The sequence below is a fragment of the Alexandromys fortis genome, unplaced genomic scaffold, assembly GCF_014885135.2.
Source record: "Alexandromys fortis isolate MF-2015 unplaced genomic scaffold, M_Fortis_MF-2015_v1.1 scaffold_1, whole genome shotgun sequence".
Classification (NCBI taxonomy): domain Eukaryota; kingdom Metazoa; phylum Chordata; class Mammalia; order Rodentia; family Cricetidae; genus Alexandromys; species Alexandromys fortis.
This window is the reverse complement of record NW_026067927.1, coordinates 29,642,044-29,657,919: the sequence shown is the minus strand read 5'-3', so window position 1 is coordinate 29,657,919 and position 15,876 is coordinate 29,642,044. Positions and strand designations below refer to the sequence as shown.

Below are 15,876 nucleotides of genomic sequence, written 5' to 3'. Positions count from 1 at the left end.
TATAGACATGGAAGAACAGAGAAAATAAGGAAATAGGAAAAATGAAGAAAGTCTTCATAAAATGTGGTCAGCAACATGTATACAAAGAATATACCAAGAAACTAAGAAAACTAGGAGAAGAGAAAAAAAGAATGGAGAAATGATGGCTTCACACATCCCAGGTGCCATGACGGCGTGAATAAACACACAGTACACCGAAGGAGCTTAACAAGCCCCATGGTGAAGCCACGACTCCACATCCAGACAGGGTCTGTAAGACTTCTCAAGATAAACATTTTACTCCTCGCCTACAAGAAAATCCCCGATAAAACTAATACCTAATTTCTTACTAGAAACAATGGAGGCCTCAATTAGAGGGACACATATTCAAATTGCTGAAAATAAAACACTTAAGTTAAAAATCTTATTATATCATCTTTCACCTGGGCAGTGGTGGCACACGCCTTTAATCCCAGCACTTGGGAGGCAGAGGTATGTGGATCTCTGTGAGTTCGAGGCTAGCCTGGCCTACAAATGTGAGTTCCAGGGCAGCCAGGGCTGTAACACAGAGAAACACTGTCTCAAAAAAAAATCATCTTTCAAAATGAAGTAGAAATATAGACAGTCTCAGATCAAGAGAAACAAAAGTTGTCGTGTGGCAGGCCCATTTAGGAGGGTCTAGACGAAGTTCTTTGTGTTGAAAGCATGTTACCCAAGCCAGTAATAAGAAGGGACACTGGTAAATTAAAGGTTAGTAAGACATAAAAGACATAGCACATCACATAGTATAAATGTTTGCTTCCCCCCCTTTTTTTTGGTTATTTAAAAGGACTATATAAAACAACATGCATGTAATTGTATTTATTGTTGGTCATAAAACAGAGAAATGTGATTTATGTAACAAGCACGGAAGAACTTGAAGTGAGTGAAGACTTACAAGGAAAAAAATGAGAAAGAGCAAGAAAAGGAGAATTTAATAAACTGGAGTCCAGAGAACTCTTACAACAGACACAACTCAACAACACAAAGGCCAACCCAGTTTCAAAATGGACCAAGAATCTGAATAGGCATTTCTCCCAGGAAGAGAAAGAAATAGCCAACCTGTATTTGAAAAGACATTTAATATCATTAGCCACTAGAAAAATGCAAATCAAAAACATTTATTTAGTGGCTATAATTCTTCAAAATGTTAAGCATACAGTTACCATATGAACTCTTAATTACACTCCAAGGTTTGTGCTCAAGAACAATAAAAAATATACCCACAGAAAAATATGTACACAAATATTCATAGCAACATTTATTCATAGAAGCCAAAGCAGAAACAACCCAAGTGTCCTTCAACTCAAAAGGATTAATAAACTGTTATATCCATGTAATAGAATATTACCCAGCAATAAAAAGGATCAAGTACTACTTTGCTTAAATGAGGTTGAAGACACTGCATTTAGTTATGCTAAAATAATCCACTGGCAAATCTATAGGGGTAGAAAAGTAAGTGATTTCAGGGACCAGGGAGACAGCAGACTGGAAATCGACTTCTGGTCACTATGAGATTCCTTTGTGGTCTTACCGAATGCTCTGGGTTAACGCAGTGGTGCACACTGCCCAGCCTTGTGCTTACAATAACGTCCAATGCCTTCTTTACAATGGGTGAAGTTTTGATATGTCAATTCTATAGTAATAATTCTTTTTTTTAAATATTTATTTATTATGTATACAATATTCTGTCTGTGTGTATGCCTGCACACAGACCTCATTACAGATGGTTGTGAGCCACCATGTGGTTGCCAGGAATTGAACTCAGGACCTTTCGAAGAGCAGGCAATGCTCTTAACCACTGAGCCATCTCTCCAGCCCAGTAATAATTCTTAATAGCAAGTGACATCCCAAACAGATACAGAAATGATCAATAAATAGATGTAAAGATGTTTAATACTAGCAGTCATTAAGAAAATGTTTATAAAAACAACAACGAAATATCTCTTCACACCTTCCAGGATGGCTATAATTGGACAGTCAGATAAGCTTCAAGTGTTTATGATAACAGACATACAGGAGCCCTCTCTCACTGCCATGGGAATTTAAGATTGAACAACCTCTCTGGAAAACAGTCCAGCAGGTCCTTCTGTGTGTAAAGGAAGTGACCTTATAAACCAGGCTTTCCTCCTAGTTAGAAATCCAAGTAAGTGAGGACAGTCTACACACAGCTCTGTACAATCAGTACTCAGAACAGCCAAAGCATGCAGCAACCCAAACATTTATCATCTGGTACACTGAAAATACAGTTATTATCTATGCAACTGGAGAGCATACGTACTGACACACGCAAAACAAATGAACTCTGAAAACCATCAAGTCAAGTGATATTAGTAAATCACTAGACCACACATTGTATGATTCTGTTTAAAACAAAATGTTCAGAAAGAGGAGATGTGTGGAAACAGAAAGTTGACTGGTGGTTCTTAGGGTTGCTAAGGAGAAAGAGAAAGCGGTGGAGGGGGTGATGACTGCTATAGTTTCTCTTACTCCAGTTTCAGAGGGAACAAACAGAAAGCTGCCTATCCCCCCAACATCCGATCCTGCAGAAAAGGACTCAACCCCATCAGGTGTGTCAGAAGGACAAAGGAGAGCAAATCTACCAGAGCAGCACAGAGGATTCATCAGAGAGCTAGTCTGCTGCATCCTGTTTGAAAGAAGGATGCGGCACTTTGAGTTGCCTGCTGGGGTTAAAGTGATAGGCTGGATAGAGATGTTTTCCCATCCTTATCAAGCACTAGCAGACAATGCGGCAATTCTTCTGGCAAGCAGTGCCTTGCGGTCTACACTCATTTCGCTGCAGCAAGTCCTGATGGGAGCCTGATGCACAGCTAGTCAGTAACAGGCTTGCCATCCCCTCCATATTACCAGTTCCTCAGCCGAGCCTCCATCTTCACCCAGCATCAAGGAGACTAAAGAAAGCAGTGCAAATTATGATTGGTAAGTACTCTACTTTGCCCAAACTTTGGTCTTGGTGAGGCGTAGTAGGGAGACAAACCTACACATTCTCCCGGTAGAAACAAGACTGAACAATGAAGCATGAAGCAGGGCTGGGCTAGTTCACACTGCTGTCTCCAGTGTGAGTGGAGCCCATGGAACCTGAGCCTCCTCCACTTTAACTTTCCGTCAATGAGAAGAAAGGTGTGATATAAGCTGGTCTGCACTCCCTTTCCTATCACCTGGTGCTAGTGGGGCCCAGTGGGGAGCTGAGCCCCCAGTTCTACTTGGCATCCATTAGAAAAGAAGGGTGGAAGGTGAGAAAGTGACTCACAAGGCACAGCAGGGAAATGAGGTTCAACCATAACTCAACAAAGCATGAGTCACCTCCCATCTACCCTAGATGGCAGTGGGGCCAGACCATGACTTCATTTCTCAAGGAGCTAATCTTACACGATTCAAAGGCAACCTGACCATGCAAGGCACTGCCCACTTCTACCATGAAGGTGTCAACAGAGCAGAGGAAAGCTGCACTTCCACCCCACCCACATGCCATGGGAGGCCGAGCAGATACCTCTCACAGGAAGCTGTAGCTGACTGTCTATACAGAGACTGCTGAAAAGTAAGAAAAAAACAAAAAGCAGGGTCCAAAAATCTGTAACAAATCATTTGTCACACCAAGAATTAAGAAAATCACAACTTGAATGAGAGGAAATGATGAACAGATATGCAACATTGAAATTATTCAATAAGAACTATAATTATAACATGCCTTGGCATTAATTTTTAAAAGAACTGGAAGCTTTGAATGTTCTCTCAACAAAAAAGGAATTGAACTAGAAATCACTAACAGAAAGACAACAGGAAAAAATTCTAAAGACTTAGAAATTAAATATCAAAGCTATAAATTAATTTATGGATTAAAGAGAACGTCTCAAAGGAAATTACATAACACAGAATTGAATCAAAATGAAAATAGAACATACTGAATTACATGGGACAGTAATAAAGGAAATTTATTCCACTTTAAAGAGGAACGATCTCAATCAATCCAACCACAGTCACAAGAAAGGTATGAGAAACAAAAACACAGAGCAAGCATTGGAAGGGTAAGAACAAGGGCAGAAATTAAAAACAAACAAACAAACTTTAAAACAGAAAAACGGTGGCAGCTTTCTACTGGCTTTATGGAAAAATTAATTGATGTAACTGATAAACTTCTGGAGAAGCTGACACACACAAATGGATGAGCTATCACTTTAACCTGGTACCTGTCCATGTGTCCAACCTTCTGACACTGTGACATAACGCTATATACAAACGCTCCAGAGAAAATCACTCAAGTATAAACTTCTTTAAAAATGTAGGATTCTATGTGTTGAAAAATTTAAAATTCTGATAAAAATAATATTAACTCAATGTAGACACATTATGTACTGAATCAGTATAGTAAAGATGGCAAGCTCCTTGATTTCATCTATATAATTTAATTCTTAACAAACTCCTGCCAGGTTTTTTTTGTTGTTGTTGACATATACAAGCTTATTTAAAATTTACTGGGAGTCACAGGTCATAGCTACAACAATATTTAAAAAGAAAATTAAGTGGAAAGAGTCCTCTATAGTGATCACAGCACGACGGCTCTGCTTAGAGGTGAGACAGACAGATCAACGAGACAGAAAAGAGAGACGACGCACACAAACCAGGGCATGAGGAACGAGAGCTGTGGTTACAGGAAATGAGCACATGACAAGCGCAGTATAAGGGCCAAGGGGAGGCGCCATGTTTTCAACACTTGGTCTGCAGCTGGTGGCCATATATTGGGAGGTTGTGGAAATGCTGGAAGGCTGGCCCAGCTGGAGGAAGCAGGTCCTTCAGCTGTGCCTCTGTAATGCTGGGCTCTTAGTCTGCTCTTCCTTCCTCTGCCTCCTGGTGCAGTAAGAGAAGAACAGCTCTCCTCTGCCACACATTCGCCCCATGCAATGTTCTGTCCAAGTACCTGGGACCAAGCCACCACGAACAGAATCCTCTGAAACCATCAATTAAAACGAACCATTCCTCCCTTAAGCTGTTTTCTTTTAAGCTAACAACTGAGTTAGGAAGGGGATAAAAGACATCACAGACTTAAGCAAAGGAGAATGTACATGTGACAGAGAAGCACAGAAATGATAGCTACAGTCATTAGCCAACATGGATTAGTTTCCCTCGGTTCTTTACTGGCCCAAAGCTAAATGCAATTTGCAATAGAGAAATACAAATCAAGAGGAACTGGAGCTATAGTCCAGTGAGAAGTGCTCACATAGCATGCACAAGAGCCTACATTTGTTCCCCAGCACCGTAAAAACAAAATACCACAAAGAAATGTCATTCTCCACTGGCTAGAAGAGCTAAATAAAACAATACCTAAAACTGATGAAAAAACAGAACTTGGACGCTTATACAGTGCTAAAAAAAAAAAAAGTAAAATGGGGCCCCCAAGATAACTCAGTGCATAAAGACAGTCACTTGTGGCCTCTGTGTGCACCAGCACACACATGTGCATACATCACACACATCATATTCATACACATATGCATGTACACACAGTTTTAAAAAGTAAAATAATATAGCCATTTTGGAAAAAGTTTACTAATTACATATAAAATTAAAATAGAACTATCAGATGGCCTAAGAGGGAAGTTCTTCAAGCATTTATCTCACAGTAACAGAGGCTCATCTTCACACAAAGCTTACACATGTATATTCAGAGCAGCTTTGTTTATAATAGCCCAAAACTGAAACAACCTTTCTGGAAGTCAATGAATAAACACACTATGGCATGCTTCAGAAATAAAAAGGAATATACTACTATAATACACATGGCCTGGATGAAACTCAAGGGAGCTGTGCTAGATGAAAAAAAGGATCACAGACTGTAGCCTTCGTTTTGATAACTTCTCCCAGATGGCATAGTTACAGAAACAGGAAAATAAGCTGTCGCCAGAAGTCTTGGAAAATACGTGGAGATGTCACCTTGTAGATGAACTGCTCAGCATCTGGTAGCAAGGCCAGAACCCTGACCAATAGTGCCATGGTACCACTATTAAAGGAAACTAGTTCTGTTGTGTGTGGATATACAATTCTTAACATCTCAATTTAAATATATCATCAAAGAGAAAATCTACTAGGTAGACCTAAACAAGAGTTATCCAGCAGAGTTCAGACCCACAGTAGGGAAAATTGTGACCTGAGGGGTTATAGCCCTGTGTAGGAAAATCAGCTGAGATGGGTGGTGTGGGCAGGGCTGGGAGACATAGAAAAGAAGGAATAAACAGGCACAGTGAGGATAAGAGCAGGTTTCCCATTCTTGGAGAAGTGAATTACAAAAATGGGAAAAAACTAGAATGATAGCATATATTAGATTGGACATGAAGGCAACAATGCCAAGTTTATATATAAACATATATATTACATATATATAGGTATATATACACAGAGCACATTAAATATGATATAAAATTGGTATGTGTACTGTGATTTTGAGTGTGTGTGTTCCTTAACTTTGCCTGAAGTGGTTTGGGAACCTCAACATGGGGCAACTGCAGTGGGCATACCCAGATTTGGGGGGAGCGGATTTATTTTGTTTTAAATTGTGTGTGTGTGTGTGTGTGTGTGTGTGTGTGTGTGTGTGTGTGCAAGTGCCTACAGAGGCCATAAGAGGGCGTCAGATCCCTTTGAGCTGGAGTTATAGGTCATTAAAAACCTATTGATGTGGCTTCTGGGAACTCAATTCATGTCCTCTGGAAGAGTATCAAGTGCTTTTAACTGCTGAGCTATCTCTCCCACCCCAGATTTGGGTTTTTAAAAAGGGCCATTACCCACTAAAATGAAGTAGGACTTCTTGGAGAAATATCAGCTTTCAAAGATAGAGCAGAAATGGAGGAAAACGAGCTAGTGTCTCAGGAATGGCAGAGAATAGAGAAAAGCTGAAACACCAAGACAAACAGGACCAGATTCCATTGAACAAAATACAAATCCACACTGAAATAACTGAACACACAAAGAAGCGAAGATTGTTCCTTATGTAGAATGCCCCTCACAAACACAGTCATCTATCACTGTAATGACTCAGGGAGAAACACCAGTAGGTGCTGTAACACTACTGAGTCAAAGGTGATAGGAACAGGACGTTACATGGCTTCAAAGCGTCTTTCTATGAAATATTAACTATGAATGGAGAGAGTGACTGTAGCGAGCTACGTGGAGTCACACCTGATGGAGATGTATAATCAACTCCTGAGATGTCTAAGGCCTGACCTATGCTGTGATAAGGCAATGATTATTAGCTGCTTGCATATACGTGAACCTATGGGCAATGCCCACCTGGCAATCTGGGATTGGCAGCCCATGCCTACTTAAGGGCTGGGAGAGGTTTGCCCGGGGAGAGAGGAAGGAGAGAGGAGGAGAGAGAGAGAAAGTGAATAAAGTCCTGGAATAAACTGCGGTGAGAAGAGCTCCGGTGGTCGCGTCATCCTTGCGGGTTGAGGTAGAGCCGCGACAAGTGACAATAATTTATACTGGGTAAATCTTGGCAGATACCAGTTTACTGATATGATCAAACTTAAAATTCCCAGTGATAGAACAAAATGACATCTTGGGTGACCTGATTATATTAGTTATATAACAAAACTGGTTATATTAGTTATATAACAAAACTATAACTTCAGAGGTACCATTAATAGAGAGCAGACATTCCAGACCTGGATGCATGATACAAAATAATTTAGCCATGATAGTAAACAAATAAGGTCATTAGAAAAGGCCTAAGGTCTTTGAAAGAGACTTAAAATCATTACAAGGCCAGAATATTATGGAGAATGCCTGTAACCAAGCACTTGAGAGATTGAGGCAGGAGGGTCAACGTGAGTTTTAAGGACACCTTGAGAAACAGAGTTTGAGACAAGCCAGGGCTACATGGCAAGACCTTGTCTCAAGGGGAAAAAAAAAGGAAGAAAAGAAAAAAAAGACCTTTTGCTATTAAAGGTATTAAAGGATAATATAGGAACTGCTGACAAAACTTGAATGGGATCCATAGGTGAACAAAGGACTGTGTGTATGCATACGTCTCACATGCGTGTGTGCATCTGTCTGTCTGTTCATGCGATACAGGCTGGAGGACCACCTCAAGTGTCATTCTGAGGCCTGTCATCTACCTCCCTGGCCTGAAACTCACCATTTAAGCTAAGCTAGGCTTAGGTAGCCAGTCAACGAGAGCCAGGATGTCCCTGCCTCTTCCTCTCTGGTGCTGGAACTACAACTCTGAATCACTACATCTGGCTTTTTTTCTTTTAAACTTGGGAATTGGAGATTGAATTCAGGTCCTCAATGCTTGCACGGCAAGTACTCTACCAACAGAGCCATCCCCCCAGTCTCTTCGTATATGCTTTTCATCCAACTTCTAAGACTCACATAGTTCTTTTGTTTTTCAAAGCATCACAAGAAGGAAGAATATGGAAATCTAAAGGAGGACTATTGCACTATTCATGTAATATTCTAGTCAATTAAAAACTCATTCTGATTTGTCTCTATAGTATTCATAAGAATAAGAAATACCTAATAGACATATTGGCAAAATTGTAGCAAACTCTATAAAGTCAAAACCCCAACCCAACTATACACAGATTTAATATGCCTAACAAAGTGACAACATAGTGACACCTTTTGGATCCTGATACAAATGATACATAAATACATTTATGGGACATAGGTATGAGATAGTGAGAATTCTGAACACTATTTAGAATGCTGATGATATCATGAGTTAGAATTTTCCTTATGGCAGTGTGGTATTTACTAAAGGGATACACACCCACTGTGAGTGCAGAGGAAGTGGGTGACACAACTGTCAGCTGGGAACTGTAACTGCATGTGAGGGGTGACATGGGGATGTGAACCCCTCTATCTTACTCTCTGTACTTCTGTGATTTAGGAGTTCTCCCTAATGAGAGTGGCTCTGTTCAGAACTGTTGTTTGTGAGTGGTACAGCCAAGACTTAAATCTAGGTTTGTCTCATCAGAAAGCTAGTTTTTTTCCCTCTAAATGTTAAGTTTGTTTGTTTTTTTTTTATTTTATTTATTAATTTATTTATTTAGTTTTTGGTTTTTCAAGACAGGGTTCCTTTGTAGTTTTTTGAAACTTGTCCTGGAACTCACTCTGTAGACCAGGCTGGCCTCGAACTCACAGAAATCTGCCTGTTTCTGTCTCCTGAGTACTGAGATTAAAGGCGTGAATCACCACTGCCTGTCAAAAATTAAGTATTTTATTCATGTACCTTGACATTAAATTTTCTAATGATTCATTAGCCAACATTCAAAAAGCTATTCTCCACCCTAAAATATAATAAAGTATAACTGACTACCTTTAATGAGATGCAATTTTTAAAAGTTAGATATTAAGTACATTTTTCTGGATTTCTTCCTAATTAAAAATTAGCTGTACTTTTATGTACATTTTATAATATGAAAAATATTAATAAATTATTCAATTAAAACATTTGAAAAGCTAAGAAAAATCAGCTTCTTTACTGATCAAAATGGTCTCCCTCCCTGGGGCATTCGGGAAAGTGCAGAGGGTTCAGGTGTCCCTGAAACCTGGATGACTGGATTCAGTAGGTGGAGCCCTACTTTTCTCCGTGTAATGAGTTTCCCCTATCAAAGCTAACAGAACCCCTCCAGAAAAGAAATCCACTAGAAGGTAACTGTGAGAAAGAAAAGAAAAGAAAAGAAAAGAAAGAAAGAAAGAAAGAAAGAAAGAAAGAAAGAAAGAAAGCAAGCAAGCAAGCAGGCTTGTGTGACTGTTCCATTTGCTGCCTAAGGTGATGCGGAGGGGACATGGCATAGACACTGTCACTGCGTTTGCTGTTGTTACTTCAGGGCCAAGGAAATTGGCAGGGAAGAGGACTGGCACAGACAGTGTCCACACACGGCAGTTACCAGGGTTAGCTCCTCTAAAGCCAGACACAGCGGACAGATGGAGGACCTACAAGGCTTTGGGCTTTAGCCATGGGAAACACTGTTTCTCTCGATGTGAGAGAGGGCCCTCCTAGGATGGACAGATTCCAGTAAGAACACAAGGAACTGAGAGCTGACTGTTCCCAGCAAGCACTGAAGGCAACAGCTGCAGTCAGAGCTTCTTCCTTTACTTTCCTATCATCTCAGCCACACTGTGAGAAGAAATCCTGCAAAGTCCATTATTCAACAGCATAAAAATGAACTTTTACGGTTAGAATATCCTGCAAGATATTGCCAAGAAAATGCTCAACATTTCTTCTGATTACCACTTGTGATGGTATCAAGGCCCACATTGTGGCTGAAATCTTAAATGCCCCTCACAGGCTCCTATGCTCAAAACTTGGTCATCAGTCTGTGATGCTACTGAAGGCCAGTAGAACCTTTAAGAGGCAGGTGCTAGTGAGGTCAGTTACTGTGAGCATGCCTGTAACAGAAATACTGGGACTCTGACCTCTCCTGTCTTTGCTCCCAACCCAGTGAGCAGTTTCCTCTGCCATATATTTCTGTCATGATGTTTGACCTCATACAGGCTCAAATGGAATAGGCCAGCTGGCCATGGACTGAAACCTTTGTAACCATGAGCCAAATAACCATTTTCTCTTTTGAATTAATTATAATTTTATTAATATAATATTTTTTGGCAGCACAGGGAAACGCACACAAGAGCCCCGGCAGAGTGGGCCTGAGCACTGCTGAATGCTTTGCAAGTGGCTCTTGCATGCACTGAGGGAGAAGAAACAAACGGCTGGCTCGCAGTAGGCGTTTGAGGGTAGGAACAAACGTGCAACCTCGGTTTAAGATAACAATCGGCAGACACGCACTGCTTCTAACATCTCTACTTCAAAAGGCCAAGAGCATTGTCCAGGGTTTGTAAAGGAACTCTACCAGGCCAAACAGAAAGAAAAGGTCACAGAAAACACCTGGACCTGGGCTTCAAGTGAAGAATAGAGCTTTTTCTTTCAGATACTTTCACATAATTACTTTTATTAAGCATTAATTTCCACAGAGACACAAAGTACACTAAAGAGATTATTACCATCCATGTTTGCAGCGGCATACCCACTGTTATTCACCAAAGTGGAATATGGCTTTTCATTCTGCGGCAAGACTCCTGCAGCCATAGTTGTCTGCTGGAAAATGAAAAAAAAAAAAGATTATTGCTGAACTAATCAATTTTTTTTAAAAAAAGATTATTGCTAAACTAATCATGTCAGACACCTGCTGCCCGATGTGGCAGCCATTAACTATGTGGCCCTTTCTTCTTTTCTTCCTTCTCTGTGTGACTGAACTCAGTACTCCACTATAGACCCACATCCCCAGATGTACTATTTGAAAACTTAGTACAAAGAAGGGTAAACTAAAGTTGGGTGGTGGTGCACACATTTAATTCCAGCACTGGGGAGGCAGAGGCAGGCAGATCTCTGTAAGTTTGAAGCCAGTCTGAGTTCTGGAATTCTGTAAGTTCCAGGACAGCCAGGGGTATGTAAACCCTGATTCAAAAAAAAAAAAGGGCTAGTATAATAACTTTTTCTAGCCAAGGTTGTCCTTTGCCCTCCCCATGTGCCCTGACATGCACACGTCTGCACTCTCAGAGCACACACATCACACAGATACCAAAACAACTAAAGACAAACCTAGATACTGGTATCTTACAGAAATTCTTACATTTCTGTTTACAATTGTTATGTTAAACTGCTGAAAGCTTTTCTTTGTCACAATTAGACTTAATGTTTTATGTTCCTGAATTTATACTGAAAATTCACACAAAAATGAAAATGCAAAACTGCCCATATCTGATTTCTGTGCCCAATTTTTTTACTCACAGTCACACACTTGGGTACATTTTGATTCCTTGGGAAGAGAAAATATTCTAGCAGGAAGAAGGGGGTGTTCTTGTTTTTTAGAATGCAATATTTTCCATCATAGTGACTTCTTAAGCACAATCTCCATTCTCCGTATATTCAGGGTGCTAGTTACATGTCTCTGGCTGTCATCGTGGTTACATGTGTGGTGTCGAAAAGACCCAACCACACAAGGGAGGCCAGAGAGGAGGATCTCAAATTTGAGACTATGAAGTGAGGCACTATCTCAAAATGAGAAAAAATCCCCAACCAACCAACCAACCAACCAACCAACCAACCAACCCTCTTGCCTGCTGTGCAGCACTACCAGCTGAGCTCTGGCAGCGCACAGCGCTTTTGATACAGGCGATCAAGGCTGGAGATACAGTTTGGTGTCAGTGCACTAGCCTAGCACGCTGGAGGCTGGGTTCAACCCCCCTCACTGCAAAAAGCCTCCATCAGAACAAAACAAATAGTGTACAAGAATAGAAAGCCTGTCTAATTATGGGAGTTATATTGTCAATTCTCACAGGTCTGAGATATATAATAATAAGTCAATGTGAGAAACAGAGTATACGGCCTTCAATGTCTGACAACAGAAAGTCAGTTCTGCTTGTATCTGCTAAGCCTACAGTACACCATGCAGAATCCTTTCTCAGCTGTGGTTGTCAATCTGCCCTTACCTGGGAATCTGGTGCCTGAGTTTCACTGCTTTAGAAATTTGAGCTTTCCTTGCCACCCAAACACCTGTAATCTTCCTCCTTGTTTTCCCTCTTTGAGTTCTTTCTCATCCACCTTCCTCAAAAAAAATTCTGGTTAGTTTTCCAGCTGGTCTTGACTTTTTCTTATTAAAGAATTTATTATTCCTAAAAAGGAACTTTTCTTTGAAATGTTCGTTGGGGCTGCCCCTTCTTGGCCTTGACTTTGGGCTAGTTTAGATGTACTGCTAAGGCTAACCTTTTCTATAGATTTGCCCCTAGGTGTCCAGAGGCCTTCCCATTCTAGCTGACAGAGCAGAACTACTTGGGGCAAGTTCCCCGACTTGTATTTTCCTGGTCTCAGAGGGTTTATACAGATCAGTACTCACCAAACTGCAGTTCAGAAAAGCTGGAGACCTTCTCAGGTGGGGTGTCCTCCCCTCTCTGGGAGACCTTAACTATGCAAATCCTAGCTACTTTGGCTCCACTGAGTTCAGCCCTCTATGTATCTCTGGGAAGGCCTGGTCCCTCTCTAAGCCCAAGTCTGGAACTGTCCCTAGGGAGGCAGCTGGTGCAACCTTAAAGTCACCGTGTTTACATCTCTAAGAGACCAAAGCCATGGGCTGCCTGCTTTCCAATAATTTTTTATAAGGTTGTCTAATATTTTAGTTAAGAATACCCATCTGCCTTATTTATGTGTTAGGAGCAGAAGTCTCTCCACTCATCTCTGAAACTCAAATCTGAGATCTCTGAAATATTGTCTACTGTATGCTTCTTTGCATAGAAACACAGTATAGTTACACATAATTGCTGATCAAATATATCAAGATTTAAATATATTGTCGAGTCAGAGTTCTGTGTTTAAATCTTAGTTACTCAATTGCCATCTATATGAACTGGTCTGAGCTTTGATTTCTGTTGCAGAATGATTATATGTGTACTTTCAGAGGATGTAAGGAAGAGAAAGACTGTATACGCATGCATGTGTAAACGTGTCTAAAGCAATGCCTGACACAAAGGAGATGCTTGGTATTTCACTTTGCAAATCAATACTGTAATTTTTTCCATTCCCTTCCCAGGTTATCGTCATTTTGCTCCTTCCTTAAAATAGTTTGTCAGCGACTCTCAGCATTACCTGTCTAATTGTCATGCTAATAGTGAAGCTGAGCTTCCAAGAAGTCTTAAGAACATGCCAGCTCCATTCACAACTCACCTACTCGTGTGCCTAGCTGCAGGACAAGGAGAGTTTCGATTTTAATCCTGACATTTCACTCTTATGTAACTTCCTGACTCAATGACAAGGGTTTTGCTCACTCTGTACCACAGTTCTTTCATCCCTAACCCGTCCCCCAGATGACTCAACTGTTGGAATTAGTCACACATTTCACTAATTAGTACCTACTACTTAAAACTTGAGTACAGCGCCGAACTATTACTCACACGGTCACAACAGTCAGGAAGTAATGTTCTACTTCATAATCAGTTCACTTCACAGAGACCAGGCTGGGAGACACTCAAGAACCTCAGCTCTCTCTTCTGTGCTGCGGAGGCAACGGTGTTTTGCATATTTCTTCGAGAGACTTTGCACTGAGCAAGTGCTCTAACCCTTCCTTCATGCTTCCAGCTCAAGCACATCAGGATGACCCTGGGTACCTGAGGAAGGGCAGATCCCTTCTTGTCCCCACTTCCAAGGTGTCTGAGTTCTGGAGGAGCACAATTTACTAATTTATACTCTTGTCGTTCTGATGTGTGAGGTCTGTGTTCACTCTTATGGGCTACACTGTCAGTCAGTATGGTAAGATTCTAGACAATAATCACAGATGCTTAAGAATGTAAATGAATTTATCCAGGCCACATAAATATTATGGTGCTCAAATGGAAGTGATGGAGGAGGTTCATCTGTCTATTTGTTACTTTCATTAATTAATAAAGAAACTGCCTTGGCTTTTTGATAGGGCAGGATTTAGATAGGTGGAATAGACAGAACAGCTGGGGACCTAAGATTCAAACATCTGAGTCTATGCAGGACATTCTCATTCAAACCATCATAGTCCACTCCCTGCTCCACCCCCTAGGTTGCTGGCCATATCATAACTTAAAATGTATTTAGTCCAACATCAAAAGTCCCCATAATCTTTCATAGTTTCAACACTGCTTAATATCTAAGTCTAAAGTCTCTTCCAAGACCCACGGTAATTCCCATAGAGCGGACAGTGACCTTGAACTCCTGACCCTCTAGCTCCATCTCCCAAGTACTAGTATCACAAGCATATGCTACCATGCCTAGCATGTCATTCTATTTCCAAAAACCCTTCACACAGCCCACCTTAAAATTTAAATCATACCAAATTACAGTATTTCTCAATAGGATCATGGTAAAAACACTCTAGAATACTAATAATTTATCCTGTTTATTGTCTGCTTTTCCTCTTCTATAATGTAAACTCATAGAAATACATTTTCTGAGGAGGATCTGCTTTGCCAACATCTGAATTTCTAGAACCTACACTGGAACCTAGCACATAACAAGGACTCAGGATTAGGTGAGTGCACAGTGAACATCAACCACTACTTGAATCTCCATTTTCCATCTATAAAGCAGGAACTGTAACCATGCCTTACTTGTCTCAGTGACCCTGAAAGCATATAACTGTGTGGCAGAACAATACAAATACAAGATGTTTTATGATGCTTTCCTGAACATATTCAAGTTTCTAATTTCTTGTAAATCTTTCATCTGACAAATTTGTGTTCTAATTCCTCGAGGGACTGGATCTGCTTTCCTCTCAGCTTCAGCCCACATTTCCTCCTTGCTAGGATACCCCCTAAATGCCAATTACATGTTTTACTCATTTCTCCTTATCTTGTAGGGCTGAGTAAAGGTTTACCTAGGTCTGGGTAGGCTCAGGCACTATGAAAACAGCCCTATCTACAGTCCTCAGAGAGGGGGCTGAAGGCCATCTTAAAAAGACAATCTGTCTGGCAGTTTACTACTAACTTCACTGGCTTCTGTGATCTCACACTTTAACTACACCTTAGGGAAGACTGCAAGGCTCCCAGGCGGCAAGTCACACAGCACAGAAAAATAACACTCCAGGAACCCTATTTCACCCTTTAAAGACCTATGCTGCTCAAGTCATACTCTGCAGACAATACTTCAGGACAAGACAAATGAGGTAAACTGGTAGCCATAGCTGAAGCTGTTCCACACTCCCTTTTTCCTGCTAGTATCTGCACCTGGCAAGTTATCCTCCAGGTCGGAGCCAATCTCAAATTAAGGTACAAACACTTCTAAGATCATCAAGACAGACAACTCCCAGCTCAGCACCCATC

The 15,876-nt window shown here is 40.8% G+C and overlaps 1 protein-coding gene across 1 annotated transcript in view; it reads right to left on the bottom strand.

Annotated features, from left to right (window-relative positions):
* Ptpdc1 (protein tyrosine phosphatase domain containing 1) overlaps window positions 1-15,876 on the bottom strand; it is a 51,091-nt gene that overhangs the window by 24,984 nt on the left and 10,231 nt on the right. The window contains exon 2 of the mRNA XM_050144435.1: window positions 11,041-11,134. Coding sequence (XP_050000392.1) covers window positions 11,041-11,134 — 94 coding nt within the window. The remainder of the gene's footprint in view (window positions 1-11,040; window positions 11,135-15,876) is intronic.